Below are 21,246 nucleotides of genomic sequence, written 5' to 3' on the forward strand. Positions count from 1 at the left end.
TCCTTGGTCCCCAGCTGGAGCAGGAATTGTTCTGTCTCCCTGCTCTGTGCACAGAGCTCACCATCCCATAATATGAAACCCAGACCCACACACTAAAGCAGCAGAGAGTGTGAAAAATAGAAAAGCTCAAACCTGAGGCATCATTAGCACTTGAGCACTGCTCAGCCACAGCCTGTGCTGGGTGCTCCTCATCCCTCCAGCACCTCCCCATGCTAAGGACTGCAGTGCCTGGCACTCTGCAGTCCCACAGAGATGTTCCAATCCAAACTCTGCACCAAAACACTGCTCACTGGAGAGAAACTGAACTGCTTGAATGCTGCAAGAAGATTTAGGGTGGTTTCCTGCTCTCCCAAAAGGAGACACAGCACTCCCATCAACAGCCCAGTCTATTCCACAATAACCTTGCTGGGCTTTTTTCTCCATTTAAAGCAAACTCTGATTGTCATGAGAGTCCAAAAACATGGATCTGCATAGAAATCACTTCAGCTTTGCAATTCCTCCTCTGGTTTCTTTGCCTTAAGCACTGCCCAGAAGGTCCAATTAACACCCTAAGAAACTCACAGAAACACTTTTAACTAATTTCTTCATCACTGCATTTATAAATCCAGGGATACCAGCACGGCTATTTAGAGGATTCCTGCTCAGGTGACTGACTAGTGGTTACTATTTGACAGTACCATAAAGGGACTAGAGGGAAATGTCTGAGGTAGATGTACCTGAATTACTAAAACAATCTTCCTACCCTTTTATGGACCTCCAGGTTGCAAATAGAATTTTACAGCTGAAATTTCTGTGCTGCTGCCATTGCTACTACCAGAGAATTTTTCACTCTGAGGTTCCAAGTATTTAGGCAGGTTACAGGAGAAGTGTGACAGTACTTTTCAGCAAATAATACATCCCTTGAGAATTACTCAGAGACCTCTCTGCACAAAAAAAAGACCTTGAAGGAGAGGAATGAAACAGTTGAGCGGCAAAGAGAAATAGAGGAGCTCACCACTGGACTGGCCCGAGCAGAGCTGGCTCTGGAGGATGCCCGAGATCCCGACCCAAGGTAGCAGCTGTACTCAGAGGGCTGCAGCAGGAGAACCAGGAACAGCAGGCAGAGAAAAGAGAAAGCCATTAGAACTGGCAAGGGAAGCAGGAGAGGATGTAGAGCATCACATACATGCAGCTGGACAAAGGAAAAGCAGTGAAAAACAGAGAATTGTTAATTTGAAAATTCAGGCAAGCAGTAATTCCACTGGCAGCTCCAGCAGAGTTTTGACTCAATTCTTAGAATACTAATGATTTATTTATATCTCTTCAGGTACCAGTGACAAGTAAACAATTCAGTTTCTCTAGAAAAGCCTCCATCCTCCTACTTTCCAAGAGCTCTGAGGCTCTCTGGTGAATCACTTTCCCATGTTCCCAACATTGTGCACATATAAAATGAATTCCTTTGTGCTCCACAGGCCAAAGGAAGAAACATCCATCTGTGTGGGGATTAAAGTAAAAACTGAGCCCAGCTCACAGACTGAGTCTCTCTCCTGGTTCTCCAGAACCTGCAGTCCTCATCTCCTGCCAAAGAAAGCCTTGTAGCTTTTTTTGAAAGGAAACATCTAAGCAGAGATGCAGGACAGGCTGGTTGCTGACATGGACAAGGAATGTGTCCATGCTGTTTTATTTCCAGAGGTTTTAATGCAGTGGAAATGGAGCAGGGAAATGAAAGTTTAAAGCATCAGGGAAACAGAACTAGAACTTACCCTGGAAATAATGAATTTATTTCAGAGGTGATTAGGACTGTTTCTCAGATACAAACACACAGAAATCTGAAGAATTATTATACTTTGGAGATGCTGTGGGGTTTTTTCAGGGCTTTTTTTATTAAGTCACCTGGCCACTGCAGGGCTGCTCCATCATCATTAGTCACAGCAACACAGCATCACCTGCAAATTAAGCTTGCAGCACTAATGAATGGTGAGAGGGTAAGCTGGAAATAACCCCAGCTAGAGCACAAGCACAGGGTCAGCCACTGCCCACAAAACATCCTGTGAATCAGGAAAAAGCACTGAAGTAAAAACCCAGATTTTGTTGGGTCACTGCAGTGTTTTATGCTGAACAAAAGAAGGGTTTAGAATAAATTTGAAACGTGGGACAGGGAAAAGGTTGTAAGTACTGATGAGTCCCATATTAATGTTTCCAGGCCCTATTAATCCCTAACTGACTGTGGAAATAAAATAAGTGGCTGTGACCAAGCAAGGCCACTTTCAGCCTCACCTGCCCTTCCAAAAACATTTTTTTGGCAACAGCCACCCGAGGTGACAGTCCCTCTCCAGGTTAAAAGTGCTGCAAGGCTCAGAGGCACTCAAACAACCACAGGTGTTATGACAAGGTGGCTGCCTCTGAGGCAAACCCCTCCTGCTCCAGCTCTCTCATTACTCCAGGAGCTGGAAAGGCGACACAGAAAGAAATACCTGTGGCTCAGGGTGGGATGGGGATGGGGATGGAGGGAGGGGAAAGCACCAGGGTTTCAGTCCTCATGCCACTGACAGCCCCTGAAAGACTTGCAAACAGGTTTTGGGCTGAAAGGTTTGCTGTAAGTGATTTCTCCCAGCTGTGAATCAGGGGGGTGGCACACTGGCACAGCCCTTGAAGGACTAACAAGTGCTTAGTAAGCACTCTTGGAAATGTTTCCTCCTCCAAGCTAATAAAAATGTGATGTTTAAAGTTAAAATCACTGCTCTGTCTCGAGTTTTTTCACTCTTATGGCCTTAGATGGTGGTTATTTGTTTGCTGGGGTTTTTTGGTTGGTTGAATAAGCAGAGGGCCCACAGAGGAGGACTGAAAAATCTAAAGAGATTGGCTTTTTTTCTTTTATTTTTTTTCCCAGGTGGACACATGCCTGCCCTAAACACCCATAGAGGTGAAGGCATTTTCTGCCTTTTAATCTGTAAACCAACTCCTGGAGTTTCTTTTGTGAAAATAAACAATTTCTATGGTCATCCCTTATATTGTTGCTCCCCACCTATGACAGAGCCCTCCACTCTCAGCAACACACATTTTGAAAGCACTGTCACAAATATGAATGTAAAATATATTTGACTATAAATCCAAGAAACAAAACCGAGCAAGCCATATATTCCCAAAAATCATTCACTTCACACTGCTTACATGGAACTGATTTTTGACCTTTTGGCTGATTATTTTTTAAACTTGTATTTTTCTCAGATTTGGCAAGAAGAATTAAGTCTCAGGGAGGGAAAGGACTTTGTGTATGGCCTTTCCAAGGTGCTTTATCTGCAAACCAAGCACAGGCAGAAGTGGATTCCCAGTCCCACAGCAGGATGAGTTCCCAGTGATCACTGCTCCATGGAAGCTCGTGGGAAATCCAAGAAACAAAACCAAGCAAGCCATATATTCCCAAAAATCCTTCACTTCACACTGCTTACGTGGAACTGATTTTTGACTTTTTGGCTGATTATTTTTCTCAGTTTTGACAACAATTAAGACTTAGGGAGGGAAAGGATTTCATGTCTGGCCTTTCCAAGGTGCTTTATCTGTGCGAGGCACACTCATCCCACAGAGGGGACGAGTTCCCATTGATCACTGCTCATGGGAATGGTGCTCCCATCCCTGCTGCCTAGAGCAGCAGGTCCTGGATGTCACACAGCCCAGGTGGAAGGTTCCCCAGGCTGGCAAAGGACAGGGACAGAGCAGGGAGAAGCAGAAAAGCTCTTACAGCGCGGGAACTGGGGGCACTATAGCGCCGGCTCCCGCTGTAAACGCTCTCCTCGTACACCGACGCCTACAATTGAAACACAGAGTCAGCACAAACTCACCCAGCAGCATGGCAGGGACAGGGACAGGGAGACAGGGACAGGGACAGGGACATCTCCTGGGTGCAAGCACAAGCAGCATGCAAGGGAAGAGCCGGGTGAGCTGAGGTGCAGGATCTGACACATGCCGAGATGGGACACCAACCCTTCTCCCAGGGCTGCAGTTCAACTCCAACTCAATTCACTGCCTACCCATGAAATGGCTACATCAATTCTTACACTGATCCCATCTGTTTCACCTTCACTGCTGGTGCTGGCAGTGGTGAGCTTCACTTACCTCCTGATGAGCTTCACTTACCAGCCATATTTTCCCAATAGGCAGGAAAATGCATATTTTAATTCAGACTCTGGTTTAGCACAGAGATATATGGCTCAGGAAACTCAAGGGAAGTGGGAAACTCTACCTTTAAGTTTTGAGAAAAAAATTTTGAGAAGCTCATTTTAAACAAGAAGGCAGGAATTTGTCTAAAAAAACTATATTATTTGTGAACAGATTTTTGTTAAGCAAGAATTGATGTTGCCTCTCTGTCCTGCTCCTGGAAGACAATTCCCTGGCAGCATCACAACCCCATGAGCACAATCCCAACAGGAGTTAAAGGAAGGAGCAGCAAACCCAGGTGAGCATCACACAGGTGGCATTCAGATGGATGGGACACCAGGGGGTGAGACAAATGCACCCAAGGGGGAATCACAGACAGAGGCAGGGGACAAGATGTGCATGGCTGGGGGTGGGTGGCTCTGGTGTTGGTGCCCAGAGCATCAGCACAACAAACCCTGTAACTCCTGGCTGGCAGGGCATCGCTGTACAGCAGGGAGGGCTGGGGGAGACAAGCACAACACTTTTTGGATTGGCACAGTAAATTCAACAGAAAAATAAATAAATGAAAGGTGCCTGCAGCAGAATGAACCCTCTTGGTGAGAGATTAGGATCACTAGATGACAGCAGAAGGAAGGCCAGTACAGAGAATATTAGTCATGTGCACCATGGAAGCATTAGATCTCTGCTCCCAAAGGCTAAGGATACCAAGCAGGCACGTGCATTTCCTACAGGAAGGGAGGGCACAGACAGTATGCAAAAGCAAACCAGCAAAACTGAATTGTAGGTTGTTAATCTGTTATTGTCTCCCACACTTTTGTGTACAGGAGCCAGAAATGGGGTTTGTCCTCATGAAAAAGAGCTACACAGAAGTGCTTCAAAGCACACACTGTTAGTGTTTCACACAGCTGTTAGATCATCTCCTGTGTGTTTCACTATTCACAAAATCAGAGAAAACCCAATTAATTCAGGAAAAAATTCCAAGTGCTTCAATCAGAGCAGCCTGAAACAAGTGTTAGTAACCACCCCCCCAAAATGCAGCAGTTAAACAAACCCAGAGCACTCTGTGTGTGTGGCAGAGCTGGGTGCAAGAGACTCCAGCAGTGATCCCCAGCCCAGGTGCTGCTGCCAGTGCCCCATCCACACCCCTGTGCTGTGCTGTGTCCCCAGGCAGGACCTGGGGCACTGCTGGAGCTCTGCTGGCACCCAGCTCTGCCACACACAGGGGACAATGCAACCTCCCAAGAGTTTTACACTCCACTGATGCTCTCCCAGCACTCTGGGAGTTGCTTCCCTGTATTTTTGTGTGGTGCAGACTGGATTGTCTCAAGCTCAGCAGACTGACACGCTAGGCAGAGGAGCTGCCTCAAACAGAGAACTTCAGGCAATTAAGATTTCCCTTATCTTTCCAGACCAACTGAGGCCAATGGCAGGCAAGGAAAGGGAGGAGCAGCAAAGGAAAACTGACTGTGCTCCTTTGAAAACAGTTTTCCATGACTCATTCCAATCTTAAAAGGTCTGATTTGTTTGGGGCTTTTTTGTAAAGTTTCACTAAAAAGAGCTACAGAGACTCTTGACAATTGGTCCAGATTGATTCCTAAGCACAAGAGGTTGTATTATCCAAACAAAATCCAGGTGAAGCCAGAGGGCAACAGACCCAATTTCCATTCTGGGAACAAAGTTGAGATGTGGAAGCATAGCTGCTGTTGGGGAGACCCAGGTCAGAGTAGTAGGAAGCCTGCATTAACAAACAAAGCAAAAAACCAAAAAACCTCCTTGAGAACTCAGCTTCATTCTTTATTCCTTTAAATGGGCAGCAAAAAGTAAATTAAGTGAATACAAACTGCAGAGCAGTCCAAGTGGTCACAAAGATGCAAAAAGAAGTGAGAGCTGCATTAAAGCTGTGAGGATGTGTGAAAACTGTGGGATCTTTGAAGCACTGGAAAAATGCACTGGTCAGAGAGCTGGTCAGCTTCCTCCTGAGATCCTGGGGAGTTTATGTCCTGTAAGCTACACCCCAGGAGTTTATGTCCTGTGAGTTACACCCTGAGATGCTGGGAAATGGAGAGCAAAGCCAGGGACCAAAGCTGCAGGAAGTGTGAGCAGCCCACTGTCAGATATGGCAAGACTGAGTGGGGAGAAAATTCCTCTAAAAAGTGAGACTTCAAGCACCTTCTTTAAATTAAACACCTTCTCTCCCTGTTTTCTGCCTTGCATCCACTTCTGGTCCACTTAGGGGATCTTAATGAGGAATGGTTGTTCTGAAAGATCTCACACCTTCAGCTCCTTTGCTGCTCTCCAGAGCTCTCCTCTCACACCTATTCCCTGACACCTCTCCAAACATTTCTTTCTGTTTTCAGCTCCTCACAAACCCTAACTCATCCTTGCCTCACCACTGTGGTCCTGGAGGTGTTAATTTCCTCACAAAGGAGGGAGAGCTGTGGCAAAATAAAGAGATTTGTTTGCTTTCTTCTGTCACTGTGAGCAAACAGAAATTCAGATATGACACAAGACCCACAGGTACAGGGGGGGCAAATCATTGTCCAACCTCAAAAAAATCCCTTACCCAAGCAAAACCCAGCCAAAAACCAAAACCCCCAAACAATGCCTGTACAAGAAGACTTTGAAAGGAAACCTGAACTGAATTTTAGGAAATTACTTTCATTCCTGCTCAGAGTTTGCAATCTGCACGTGGGCTGTTTGGCACATGGCATTTATATATATATATATATATATATATATATAAAATATATTTGGCACATCATATTTAAGGGCTCAACCTGTGACACTGCAAGTGCAGTGTGCACATGGAGATCAGTCCCTTCTGTGACTTCAAACTGGACACCTATTTTGGAAACAGCCACTGCCAGCAGGCTTATTCATCATTTCCCTGCTGTCCTGAAGAATTTTTCCTCTTTTTCATTTCTCCTTGTCACTTTGACAATCTTTGTGATTCAGCTTGGGCTTTTTTGGAGAGAATATTCCTAAAAAGTGAATGCCAGCCAGGCTGGCATCAATTTGATTTGAACTTTCAGCTATTCTGAGTTACCCCCAAACTTTCCTCCCTCTCCTCATTAATGATTAATCCAAACAGCAACAGAACTACAAGGAACTAACGATGTTGCTGTAATTAAGCCCTACTCAGACTAAACCCCCACGCAGCAAACACTAATTCCAGCATGATTTGAAATTATTTAAATGAAAACCAAACAACCTCTTCTCCCTGGATGACTTTCTTGCAGATATTTTGCTCTCCCTGCAGTCCTTGGAGCACTGGAGTATGTCAGTAAAGAGTAAGAACATCATTTATCACCAGTGCTGCAGAATAAAACTCCTTGAACTCCTCAAATGGGCCAGCAAGAATGCCAGCAACAGGACAGGCTGGTTTTTTTCAGCAGCTCAAGCAACAGTATTTCATTGTCTCTTATCCACATAATGCCACCTAAATTATATGGCAGCAACAATTTTAGATGGGTGTGAAATATCAGGTTTCACTGTTTATCCAGGCTCCTGCTTAACTTTGTACCTACAAAGTCACCCCCTGCACTCTCTCTCATGTTCAGCGTGTTATTGCTCAAACACTTGGATAAATGGAGGCTTAAAAGAGTTTATTTTTGCCCTAAACACTGAGCTTCAGGCTGCATAGCACTACATTTCTTTAGAAGCACAAAGATCAACAGGCTCTGAGCTTTTGTCTGCCTTTGTTAAAATAAAGGGGAAAAAAGAATCCCAAACTGTTCCCCTTTTGCCCCCAGGCTGTGCCTGGACAACCCCTTTAAATCATTTGCACAATCCCCAATATTTAACAAAGCAGGGCCAGGAGTTGCTGTAATTGCCACACAACACTTGTTGTGGAACAGGAGGGAACACTGTGACCTGCATTCTCACAACTGAGTTAATTATTAAGCTTTTTTGGACCAGAAATCAAAGTCCATCAATGTTAAGGAGTTGAGTGGGAACACTTGCACTGGCTCTTCAGCTCTGTAGGCATTTCCAGAAATCCTAGGATATGGTTTATAAAGGGAAAAAAGAAAAAAAAAAAAAACCCAAAAAACCCAAAAAAACCAAAGGCATTTAAGTTAAGCAAACTTCAAATAAACAACGTGCATTTGGGGAAAATTCAAAAGCCAAAATCCATTTTAACTATGCAAACCTCAAGGCATGGAATAAACTAGGAGATTCAGTACACCTTGCAGAGGTGGAAATGCACTCACTCTGTTTCCAGCATGTGGAAATCCTCCCTGCCAGTGCTACCACAATGTAGTTATTAACCATTTTTTTTTTTACAATTTAAAGCAGTTCAGGCTCTCAAGATCTTTCTGTACCAATTTCTGAGACTCCCCACTCAAGGCTGGATTTTTGATTTTTTATTTCCCAGCCAGCTTCTTGCTGCACCTCCAGTGCCTGACAAACTCCAAACCCACAACATTCAAGACAGGTAAAACCTGCCTAAAAGAATTTGCTAATTAGATTTAATCCCATGAAATGGAGTGATAGAATTTTATAGCAATAGAAATCATCTACTAACCCTGCTAGATTTTCTACTCTGGGATGATCCATACACGTCTTCCTCATAACCATTGGTCTGTTATGGAAGGAAAGGAAAAACAAAAAAGGAAAGACAAAAAAGGAGAGAAGAAAAATTGACGTAGACCCCGAAGGGCATTTTTAAGCAAATGTCATCACTTATGAAAAGCCAAGGCAGAGACAGAACTTTGCAAAGATCCACCAGGAACAGGAGCAGTGCAGGATTAGGTCATGATTTCAAACATGAAGACACAAACATTTGTGTCACTGCCTCTAGAACAGCCAAAAATGTCAAGGATACTCCTGCTTGCCCTTTTTTGGATCCCCCCCTTCCTTTTTTTATTTTGCTTGCCCTATTATTGCTATATTCAAACACTCTGTGAAGGGAATAGGGTACAAAATGGGGACAAAAAGGAGATCAGAGACTACAATAAAGGGCAAAAATCACTGTAACTTTTTATACCTCAGGCAGCCAAACATCTAAAAAGCTGCAAATTGTAGTAGAGGAATTAATTCTGTTGGAGAAATCCAGCTTAGCAAACAAGCAATGCTGTATAAATTCTCTTCTTTTTGATTTTGAGCATCAGAATTAAAGCCAGACAGCGGCCATCTGCCACACCCCGGGGTTCTGCAGCTGTCTGAGGGCTAGGAGGAGATTTGGGTGGGCTCAGCTGTCCTCCCTGTGTCAAGAGGGAAAACAAACAAGCCCAGAAGGACTGTAACATCAACAAGGTGAGGTGCTTCAATCCCTAGGGCAGCAGTGCTGGGAATAAAAGAAAACGATCAGTGACTCAGTCCTGAGTCTGGGAATGTGGTGGTGAAGAAGAGAGGACAGACCCAAAAGTCTCCTCAATGGGCAGCATTAAAAGCTCAGGTTTCCCCAGCAATTCACTGTTCAGGTATCACCTCACAACCAGCCCTGGTTTCACACTGAAAACAAGGAAGCACTCTGTGCATTTGGTGGAAATTTAATTAGAAATTCTATTAAAATTAAGTTTTGAAGTCCATGCTTTAATGAGTTCCAAAATGAAAATCCGCTAGAACCAATCTGAATCAATTTCCAAGAGAAATATTTATCATCTGCTATACAGCAGCTTGCATGAAAAATTAAACAAATTAACTCAGAAACCAGTTCAGAGCCAAGCTGGGAAAGCCACTTCTGGGAAAAGCTTAGAATCTCTATTGAAATGCAATACTATCACCCCAAATGGAAGGCAAACTTCCAAGCTTCTTTTATTCAAGAACTGATTTGAAATACTGCTGTAGCTTGGCTTCTTTCCAGTTTTTCCCAGGTTGTTGTTTGTTTTTTTTTTTCCCAAGCTCCCTGAATTTCTCCAACACTTAAGAATGGTTAAAATGGATCTCCAGCAGCTGAAGGCAGAGCTCTGTGCACACCAATTACCTCCACCACCCCTTTTATTGCTACACTGAGGACTTGTTTGCCTTTTTCAGCTGTGCAATATTGACTAAATGTAACCACAGATCACTGTCTGAACCATCCTATTACTTTGTAATGGTACCTTCATTTTTCCCAGATGTGGTATTCCCCATTTGTTTTTCCTGTTATTCCATTCTGACAAGTTGTCTCCTGTTTATCATCAGTATTTTCACTCTAACCATGTATGAAACTGCCTTCACTCCCTGCCAGGCAATCCAGACTCGTGGGGAACTGCTCTTCCCTCCTTAAAAAACCCAGATGATGCTGTCTAAGCTGAGAACAGACCAGCTGAGATCCTTCCCAGCTGTCCTGTTCTCTACCCAAGTTATTTTCCAACTGTACATTCCTTTTACAAGAACGAGATCTGGCCCAAGGATTCACTTCATGGCATGCAGAGACAGCCAAGATCCTCTCAGTCAACTTACAGGAACATCCTTTATGCCCTGAGATAATCACCCTGCTCAGGACCTCAGCTGAATGGCATGATGGATTTTCCACAAGCCCAGGGTAACTGGTTATCACTTCACAGTTCAGGGCCTCCTAAAGGAATTTGCCTCACTTGTCCTGTGTCTCCCAGATTTGAGCCTGAAGCCCCAGAGCTGAGGCCATTTCCCTCTGACCCATCCTCTCCAGAAACCTCTCCAGTGCATTTTTTTGAAGGCAAATGCTCCAGGCAGCTCTTGGAGAGCAGGGTCAGTTCTACCAGACCTCGCTGGCCTTTGTTCTAGGCTACATTTACATGCAAAGCATCTGACCCTCATGAAAACTGGAACAAATAAAACTGCATGCTAGAGAGGCTAAAAAGGCTCTCTTTTACTTTTCTCCCTTTTTGTGACCTTATTTCTCTCTGTATTTTCTTCTTGCTTTTGACAAAGGAAACCATTTCACTGCCATCGTGTCCATTTCTGCTTGCAATGGTTTTATTTAGCTCAGGCTTTCTCAATCCCACACCCAACTTTCAGCCCTCAGAAAAATTCTCTGCTCATTTCCAGTGTAGCAAAGAATCCCAACCCAGCCTCCACCTGTGATGAGCTAAAGAATAAAGCAGGGATTTATTAGGAGGCCTCAATGGATCCACCTTGGGCAGCACAAGAGCCCAGCCAGGGCTGCACCCAAGATGAACCCAAAAATGGTCAAAAAATGGACAACTGGTCACAGGGTCTCAGTTTTATAAGTTCTGTTCCATTTGCATATTGGAGTTAATTGTCTAATTTATGCTTTAGGTTATGAAATCCCATCCTGCTTGTTTTTCTCTCTTCAGTCCACGTTGTTTGTGCTCCTGGGCTGAGATTTGGATCATTTGTCCTTGGTCCCCAGCTAGAGCAGGAATTGTTTTGTCTCCCTGCTCTGTGCACAGAGCTCACCATCCCATATTATGAAGCTCAGACCCACACACTAAAGCAGCACAGAGTGTGAAAAATAGAAAAGCTCAAACCTGAGGCAGCAGAGTCCTCCTTGCCTGGAACTGCTCCCCATAGGATTCACCCATGACAGGGGGTGGAATGAGATGGGTTTTAAGGGCCTTTCTAACCCAAACCATTTAGGATCCCATGGCATTCTCTCAATATTGTCTATTACAGCTCAAGTCAGGTAGCTCCAGTAAAAACTGAGTTTTCCCACATGCTCTTTATGCCCAGCACTGAAATAAGGGGTTGGATTACCCCACATTTTGGGGATGAACTGATGCTCATTATTCCCTATCACGTGCTGGTAGCTCTGGTGTATCCTTGACACTGGGCTGGCAGCTCTCCCACCTGCACACACTCCTGCTCCTGCTTTGGAGGCAGAGCCCTCTCTGAGACACACAAAAATACATACTGCTTTGGAGTAGTTCTTCTTTTTGGTCCTCTCACTCTCTAATCCAGCCTGCAGTGGGATGAAGAAGGTGGGGTGAGATCAGTGAGTGTGTGCACAGCCATGCATGGCCAGGCATGCACATCCCCATGCAGGGCTCAGGGAGCAGCCAATGCATCCCTGGAGTCAAACACTCAGTTATTGGGAATATTGCTCAAGTGCTGATGGTAAATTTAGCAGCTGTGCTTCCAATCAGCCACGCTGGCTGGGCTCAGTCAATGCACAGGGCTGCCAGCTGTCCATCCTGACTGTATCAACAGAGCCATGCAAACACCCAAACGTGCTGGAACTATTCTGGGATGTAGGTCAGGCACAAATGGATGCGCTGGGAATGAAGGAGAGGGGAAAAGCAGGAGGATCTCTAGGACTGCACTGCCCAGTTTGCTTCCTGCAGACACCAGCACACCTCCCGTTCAACACAAGGCAGCTGGAAATGTTTTAAACTGAGCTTTAGTCCTTGTTGTTCCTTTCTGTTCTTTCAGGAGCTGCTTTATCTCAGTGTTCCCAGAGCAAATACTCGCTGTCAAAGCATTATTAATGTGATTTTGTCCTCTAAAGTGAAGGTAGCACAAGTGCAGCTTTGGTAGGCAGTGTGTTTGTCCTGTCTGTCACTGTCCTATTTTCTAGAAAAATCCCTTCACCAGGATTTCTTCTCCTGGGAAGCTGAGAAGCCTCAGAGAAAAATGAGACTAATAATTATCTGATTGCTTCTCCTGTGTTTTGCTGCTTTGGAATGTGGTTTGGAGATTGTTTATCCAACAGGTGAATGTTTGATTGGTTCCGTGGGAATTGTTTTGACTTAATGACCAATCACATCCAGCTGTTTCAGACTCTGGGGTGTCATGAGTTTTTTCATTAGTGTCTTGTTACGCCTTCTGTCTGTATCCTTTCTCTATTCTTTAGTATAGTTTTAGTATAGAATTCTTTAATATAATGTGATAAAATAATAAATCAGCCTTCTGAGAACATGGAGTCAGATTCTCAATTCCTCCTTTGTCCTGGGGACCCCGAAAGTACCACATCCTGTCACCTCTGCTAGATCTATTTACAGGGAGTTTATGAGAGCTTTATTCCTTTCCAGATCTGTGCTGAAATAAATCCAGATGCAGCTGGTCCAACAACAGACAGGCTTTAACATTTTCTGGGGGGAAATCCAAGCCATTCTGCTCTTCCTGTGCTAACCACTGAGCTAAACCCAGCTCAGATCTCACGAATCATTTGTCACTTCTCATCTGAAGTGTGTCAGAGCAGGAGGAGAGGGAAGTGGCACCCTGACATCACAGACCACAAACTGCCTCAGGATGCTTCCAGATCACCCTGATCTCAGAGCAGTTATCACAGCCCGTGTTAGCTGCTACTTCATGATTAGTTTTTGAGCACACACACACAAACACACTCTGCAACTGGCAGACTATTCTCACCACTGGGTAGGTGCTGGCATAATCCAAATGAGACTGTAAAGGCATGAGAGGAGAGGAAAATCAGAATACAAAGCGGAAAACACAAGTTATGTCAATCAAAGGAACACCCCAAAACAAAACAAACAACAAACAAACACAAAAATAGGCAGGGAGATGGAAATCCCAACTAAAGAACTTTGATAATGCAGGATTTCTTGCACAAAGGCACAAGTTTGGAAGCTGGGAGGATACAAAACAAGGATGCCCAAATTGATCATGAGTGATTGGTAACACAACAATATTTCATGCTGATGGTGTTGGATTAGAGACAGCCAGCTGGGAAGTGGGAGAACCAGGACAAATGAAACAGAAAAGGGACTGAAGAGAGCCTCAACAAACACAGGCTGATGTTACTGAGCTTCCCTAGGAAAATCTGCATGATACAGAACTGTGCTTGCAGAACTCCTGAAACAGGAGTGGCAGGAGCTGTTGATGGGCTCAGGATTTATCAGGGAAGGTGCTGAAGAAGCCTCTCCATGGAGGAGGCACAGACACAGCCCTGGAGCCCTGGTCCCTGCTTGCAGCACAGTCACAGCTGTGGAGCCTCAGCCCATTTGCTGGCCTGGTCTAATGAGTATCTCTGGAGGTTCTGCAGTGTGTAATGCTGCCTGCTCTGCCAGAAGCATCCAGAAGCTGCCCAAAAGCTACCTCAGCACATCTCTGGTGCCTGCAGTCCAGGCATCCACTTCAAAAATATTCCAGGAATAAAGTCCAGAGTGAAACCCACACAGATGAGTGGGGTGGTGAAGCCCAGGGAGAAGTGAATGTCTGATATTGGCTCATTTCAGTGAGAACTCCCTGCACAGAAGAGAAGCCCAGCTGCAAAAAGGAAGCCCTGGCACCACCAGCCCCTCCCAGTGCAGGGAGCCTGAGTGCCAAAGATGGAAGAGGAATTTTCCAACAATGGCACCCTGCAACAATGGAAGGAGAGCCTTCAAACATCCCAACCTACAGCATCACTCAGAATTCTCCAAGTCAATTTATAAACCCTTCATGGACACAAGGCAGCTGCTTCTGATGCTGACTTCAGGTTAAAACAGCTCCAAAGCCAAAGTGGACACAAGAACTCAGGTGATTGTTTAAGGTTGATCAAAATTGATGAGGCTTTTGGCTTTGTTATTTTGAAGAGAGATGCAGCAGGAGCCAAACCTTCACAGATTGGCCCCAGATGTGACCAAATGACCAAAAGCATCTGCTGTGAATCCACACTGGGAGAGTGATCAGAGAGCCTGTGCACAAGGGCCTGGAGAGATGGGGAAGGGAAGAATGGCTTCAAAGCGACAAAAAATAGGTTAAAATTGGGTATTAGGAAGAAATTCCTCCCTGTGAGGGTGGGCAGGCCCTGGCACAGGGTGCCCATGGAAGCTCTGGCTGCTCCCTAGAAGTGTTCCAGGCCAGCTTGGATGGGGTTTGGAGCAACCTGGGATAGTGGAAGGGGGTGGAACAAGCTGAGTTTGAAGGTCTTTTCCAACTCAACCCATCCTGTGACTCTATCAATTAATTGTAAATAGAACAACTGGAAGATATAGAAGGTTAAATTTCAGTTCAGACTGGCAAATATTTACGTGCTTCTACAATCCCAGTGACACAAAACTGAGGCAAGGAAACTCTGTCAAAACTTTTCCTGTGCCTGCCAAAATGTCAGCACATCCACCACCAAATGCTGGTTTTGGGTCCAGGGCCTGTGTAACTTCACTGAGAAACAGCAGGGTGGGAAGTTTCAGGCAGATCCTTCTGTCAGAGAAGGACATTCCTTGCAGAAGTCTGAGGAATTTGGGGCCATCCCACAGAGCAGCTGGAGGCTGCTGGTGATCAGAGCCTGAAAAAAGGGCCAGAAAAGCTCACCCAAGGCATGGTGAGGAGGCAGAATGCAGGGCTTCTGCTCTTTAAATGTATACAAACCCCAGGATTGTGTTGAAAAAACACCTCAAAGAATCAGTGGTGGATTTCCATGAAGAGGAGATGAAGATGTGCTATAAACACAGAGCTGGTGTGTTTGCATTGTGCCACGTTACAGCCAGGGATAAACAACCCATTTGTGTTGTCATCACCTTCTAAACAGACAGAATTGATATTTCAACTGAACTAGAGATCTTTTTCCCCTCCAAAAAACACTTCCATATGTCAACATTTAACCCTAAGTAAAATAAACACTGCTTTTCATGTTCTGCTGTGCAGAGGGGCTTTTCTTCACTGAATCTTTGGAGCTTTGAGGCATCTCCCAGCTCTGAAAAGCACTCAAGTTTGTCATCTTGAGCAAAAAAGGTTTAAACAGCATTTCATGAGTAGCAATAAGGTGTCCACTAAAAAGGGAACAAGGCAGCACTTTATATTTTTAAGCATATTTTTGTGCAGTTTTACAGTGGGATCCCTGAGAAGGCTCTGCAGCAGAATTTTTACTTTTTTTTTAAAAGAGTCTTTTAGACAGTATGTAAAAACAGAGTTAAGGTTTATATAAATGTGTGTTATCTGGGAAAATACTGTCTGGACGTTTTGAGGAAAAAACTGTTTGAACTTTTCCTACAGATGAGTACTCAGTGCTTTACTAATCCCACCCTCCACAGAACTCAGGCCTGCAGATGATTTTCAGATATTTCTAAAGCATTTTTAAAGGCAGTAACCAGTGATAGGATCTCAGGGAATGGCTGGAGCTGTGTCAGAGGGGTTTTTGGGGTTAGATATCAGGGAAAGGTTCTTCCCCCAGAGGGTGCTGGGCACTGCCAAGGGAATGGGCACAGTCCTGAGCTAGAGCTCCTGGAGAGTTTGGACAAAGCTCTCAGGGATGTCAGGGTGGGATTGTTGGGGTGTCTGTGCAGGGACAGGAGCTGGAGCAATGATCCTTGTGAGTCCCTTCCAGCTCAGGATATTCTGTTATTTTATAATTATTCACCTGCAATTCCAAAGTGCCCAACACTTATTTCCACTGATCAATCACTTCTGGTTTCCTGAGCTAATACTGACCCCACCAGCACTTCCCCTTCCCAAATTTCCAGTGTCAGGAGTGAAACAGGGGAGCTCACAAGGGGCATGCAGACACCAATGTCTTGGCTGAGTCCTTCCTGCAGGAGTGAAGAGCAGTGACCACACAGGGTCCTGCACGGGGCACACACTGGAGACAAAAAACCCAACATGGAACACGTCCAGGACAGTCCCCTCGGAGTGTGGGGACACGGGGGACAGGGACAGCCATACACAGACATGCACACAGAGGTTGCACAGTTTACCAACCCTCAGGCTTCCACGGCTACCCACTGACATGCGCTCATCTTCATCCGAAGCCTAGCGAGAGAAAGCGTAGAGACAAAGAAAAAAAAACAAACAGTGAAAAGAACACAGGAAACAGGCACTGATGGCTTTGATGGGACAGGAGGAAGGGAAAGATGCACAAACTAAATGTTTTTACAAAAGAATTGAATTGGAAATATAAGCAGAAAGCAAATGAAATCATACCCTGCCCAAGAAACAGTCAAGCATTTTACTGTAGGGTGATGGAGGAGCTTGCCCAGGTGTTCCCTGCTCTAAGCTCTTGGCCCTTTACTGAACATTAAACACTCCAAACAGGTAATTTCCCCACTTTCCACCCCCTTTATTCTTGCACATTTGCAAAAGCTCCCTGGAGTGACTGGGGAGAGGGCAGAGAAGTCAGGAAGTGGCTTTGGGGTTTCCCCTTGCCCGGGGTGGCAGGAGCTTGTTTTGGTTCCTTTTCTTTTGAGAAGGAAATGCCTTGTACACTTATACAGTGTCTGTTTTCTTAATCTGAAATGTCTGGCTGAAGAGAAGAAGCAAAAGCAGGTACTGACCGAGGCATTTCTTCGGGCTCTACGGGAATAACGCTCACTGTCTTCCTACCAAGGCAGCAGAGAGAAAACAGAGGGAGGTGTTGAGAGGACAGACACAGCAACAGAGCCTTCCAGAAACACACAGTGAACTCCAGCCACGCTTAGGAGCCAGTAAAGTTAAACCAAACAACAGGAGGTGACACCCTGTCAAAGCAGAAAAACCCTTCCTCCCTCCTCTGAGACCCCAAATTTCCTCTCTGTGACACTGGAAATGCCATCAAGATGTTTTACATTTCAACAAGCTGGTTTTAACAAAATTGATTTGCCACTGAATTTCAAAACAGCAAAAAAAAAAAGTTTTAATATTGTAGTCAAGAGATTGTCACAGGTGAGCTGATTTCCAAGGAAGGGAACTTGCCAGTGAGGTGGAGTTGTGCTCATCCAGCAAGGATTTGAGGAGACTCAGTGTGAGTCTGGGGTGGGTGGGTGGTCCATGCAGACCAATATTTACTGATTAATTATCAAAGACCAAGGAATTTGGGGAGTTTGGGAAGTTACCTTCCACACTGGAAGCTGGCTGTTGCAAGGCTTTCAGCTGGCATGGCTGCTAACTGGTTTCATAAACTTAGGGTTGAAACACATTTGAAGCCAGTGACTTCCAGCCCATTAGCAACTTCTTCATCTCCTATCATGGGTGTTAAAACAGTCAGATGTTGCTAGTGGCCAAGTCTGCAGCTGGTATTTACTGGTTTTAGCAAATTCTAAAATCCAGGACGGGGTATTATTGGAAAAAAGTGAGGATTGCCACCATAGCAGCAATAATTCCTCTGAGGGATTCCCCTGGGCCAGTAAGTGCTAAGGGAAATAAAACAGCATGAGTGAAACTTGCCCACAATTTACCTGAAGGCAGATTTAAGAAGACTCAAGTGGTGATGAAACCCACAAAAAGTAAAATGAGCACAAATACTCCCCGTATTTCAAGGGGCTTTAACAGGTTTTTATCCTAACCTAATCTTCCAGCGAGGACACAGGGCTGTAAAAAGAGGTGGCTCTAACCCAGTCCTTACCAGTTTTAAGCTGATCAAAACTCACATTTCAGTTGGAAAAGCAAGACTGTGGGATTGCTTGGAGTGGAACTCACACTCCCAAATGCATGAAAATACCTACTTGGAGGGATCTCAAACTCTATGAACTACACAGAACTGCAACACGCAAAAGTTGTTGAGCTACGTTGATCAAGTCCTACCATCCATTGCTCGATGTCTCCCCACTTAGTATCCAGCCCATAATATTTCTACAGACAGAAAAGGGGAAAAAAAGCAGAATTTAGATGAAAGAAGCAAACACAGAACATTTAGACATGCACTGCCAGGCCTTGGCCAAGCCACACAGCTCCACATGACTGTGCCAGTGAGAGCTGTGCCGCGTGGCACCGGAGCCCTCCGCAGAGAGTGCCTGGGAAAAGCTGCCTGGAAAGGGGAAAGGGGAGCCTGGGCATGACCAGGGTGCTCAGCAACTTCTCCCTCAGCACTGCAAAACCCCTCGTGCTGGGGGAGAGGAGCAAGGAGAGTAATGAGTCTTGAATTCCTGACCCAGTTAAGTCAAGACTCATTACAAGGGAGGCGAGCGCAGGACACTTCCAGGATGAAAATTGCTGTCAAATCATGTTTCCTGTAAAGGTTTGTCAAACTGGGCAGACAACTTGGGTCCAACTCATCTCTGGGCACCCTGAGTTGCTGGATTAGAGCTCCACAGAGCTCCTTTCAGGCTTTCTGCCTACATTTGACCCACCTGAGAGCAGTCGCAGCACCAACAAGGGTACCAGAGGACAAGATCCACCAGTGCAGGCAGAGACAACACTGGGAACTTCCCAATGAATTTGAATTTCCTCCAGGCAGCAAGTTGTTCAAAGATCCACAGGTTTAATGGGATTTTTCTTCCTGCCCAAACCAGCCTGTCAAATCTGGTCTCAGGAATTTTGTATTTTCAATGGTGCCCATTAAAGTGATTTCTGTGTGAATTAAAATCACTGGCCTAAAGCACAGCAATAGGCAAATGGCAATCCTGCTTAATGAAAGAAGAATAATATGTATTTTAGAGCTTTCTTACAGGCTTGAGGAAGCAGGAATATCAACAGCCAAAACCTTAGGAAATTATTTTTTAAAAAATCAGAAACCTGTTCTGTATTGCACTCTGGTTTTAGCACTCACTCAATGGTATTAATTTTATTTTCACCCTTAAAACCTCATTCACTATTTACTGATAAACCAAAACAAACAGCTGCACCTTCTTCAGTGCTTATTACTTTATTTCCACTTCAGATTCATAAACCAAACACCAGCTTGTTATAAAAGTAACTGTTATGCACATCTCAGCCTGAGAATGACCCCTGAGAATTCCATGAACTCCCAGAGCTGTGTACATGATGAGAACCTACAGATTATATGCTTGGTAGTAAAGCAGGTCAGGTAAAGCCTTATTAGAGGCTTTTTAGCCATTAACAGACTGAGAACATTTTCTAACACTAGACATCAGTTTAAAAAACTGAAACACACTATTAAAATGGAGAATCCTTTTTCACACATAGGAAGGATCCATAAACACACTGTAATTTTTTTAGGGTTTGCTGCTTTCTTTTCATGCCCTCTGTCCTCCCCACTGTCTGACACTGGCTTATGAATTCAGCCTTGCAAAAGGCAGATTAGGAAACAGCCCTTACAAGACTTGCTATGTCACAGTTTAAGTTCCACTCACAGGCTTTTCCTTCTCCATTTCAAATTACTCAGCTTAACATCCCCTGAAGAAAAATCTTAATGAATGAGACTGCCCAGAGACTATTTTAATTTATAATCTTTTAAAGAGCACGTGTCATGCTGGACTGAACTGGCAGCTTTTGAGCTCTCAAGTATTTTGACCCCTCACAGCCACTTTTCTCAGTTCTGCCTCTACACCAACACTTCTGTTCTGCCCCCAGGGGCCTGATTCCAATGGGTTGAAGGAGGAAATGCTGCTTCTCCATTCATTCAGGTTTCAGTTAGAGGCCCTTGCTGGACTCAGGCTCCCTTCCACCTTGAAAAGTGATAAGACAATTCAATAATTAATGATGTTAATACCATTGAGAGAGAATTCCAGATGCAATTCACTCACTGAGTGCCAGTGAAACCCCCAGGCTCACAAACTCACCATGGGATGTTGGGAGCACAACCCACTCATCTCCTCACCCATGTCAGGACACCAACAGTAAACAACCTCCTGGGCTCCCAGGGGCTGCTTCTGCACCAGGAGGTTAAATTAGTTCCCTTAAAGAAGATGAATAAGGAGCCTGTTGATCCATTGAGTCACTCAGTGTGCAGTCAACTCCAGGAATAAAACCAGGAGTGAGAGGGACTTGCTGCCAAATTGATGGGGTCAGGATTAAATAACCAGAGCACATGATTTGAGCAGTTCTTTTCATATACATACACACTCAAAGAGGAGAACAGCACTCCCAAGAAGCACAGGCAGGGCTGGGTCAAGCTTTGAAACATGCAGTTAGGGCAGCTGGAGTGCCAGAACAAAACCAAGCACACTGTGGTTTAGGGAGACATTCATCACTCAGCAAGCAATAAAAACACCTCAGGGAAAAAAAAAAAAAAAAAAAAAAAAAAGAGAAATATTCAATAAGGTAGAAAATGGCAGGCTTGAAGGAAAATGTGCTTTCTCCCTCCCTGTAGAAATCCTTGGGAGTTATTTCTGTTTCTAGGTGCCACTCAGCTCACATGCTGAAAGTGCAGAACAGCCAGGCTGTTATACTCAGATCCTGTTATTTCAGCCAGACATCACAACACAAACCCCAAATCTGTTTCTACATGGCAAGTGACCTCAGTTAGAGCTACTGTTATCATCCTCTTTGCCACCACCATGGAAAGGAATGGGGAAGAGATCACGACTTTAAACTGAGATGAGAGAGGATTAAACAATATAAAATCACTTTTAATGTGTGTGTGCCATTGGAAGGAAGTCCATACAGTTTATTTACCCAAGGATTATGAATTCAAATACAGCATCCCTGATTTCC

The 21,246-nt window shown here is 44.7% G+C and overlaps 1 protein-coding gene and 1 long non-coding RNA gene across 16 annotated transcripts in view; both read right to left on the bottom strand.

The window, feature by feature from the left end:
* LRRFIP1 (LRR binding FLII interacting protein 1) overlaps positions 1 to 21,246 on the bottom strand; it is a 103,792-nt gene that overhangs the window by 30,352 nt on the left and 52,194 nt on the right. For 11 of the 15 annotated variants that reach the window (XR_007780567.1, XM_050987528.1, XM_050987527.1 and 8 more), the window contains exon 3: positions 995 to 1,072. The exons of the other annotated variants lie outside the window; for them this stretch is intronic. Coding sequence is in view for 10 of the 11 variants with exons in the window: in XM_050987528.1 (XP_050843485.1) it covers positions 995 to 1,072 (78 nt within the window). In the remaining variant the exon portion in view is untranslated. The remainder of the gene's footprint in view (positions 1 to 994; positions 1,073 to 21,246) is intronic. 15 annotated transcript variants of the gene reach the window in all.
* Positions 11,915 to 17,250, bottom strand: LOC127061111 (uncharacterized). Its single transcript, XR_007780568.1, has 4 exons — positions 17,211 to 17,250; positions 16,639 to 16,689; positions 13,372 to 13,404; positions 11,915 to 11,962 (listed from the first exon to the last, which is right to left on the bottom strand). It is a non-coding gene; the product is annotated as an uncharacterized LOC127061111 (long non-coding RNA).

This window comes from Serinus canaria (assembly GCF_022539315.1).
Source record: "Serinus canaria isolate serCan28SL12 chromosome 7 unlocalized genomic scaffold, serCan2020 HiC_scaffold_29, whole genome shotgun sequence".
NCBI lineage: Eukaryota > Metazoa > Chordata > Aves > Passeriformes > Fringillidae > Serinus > Serinus canaria.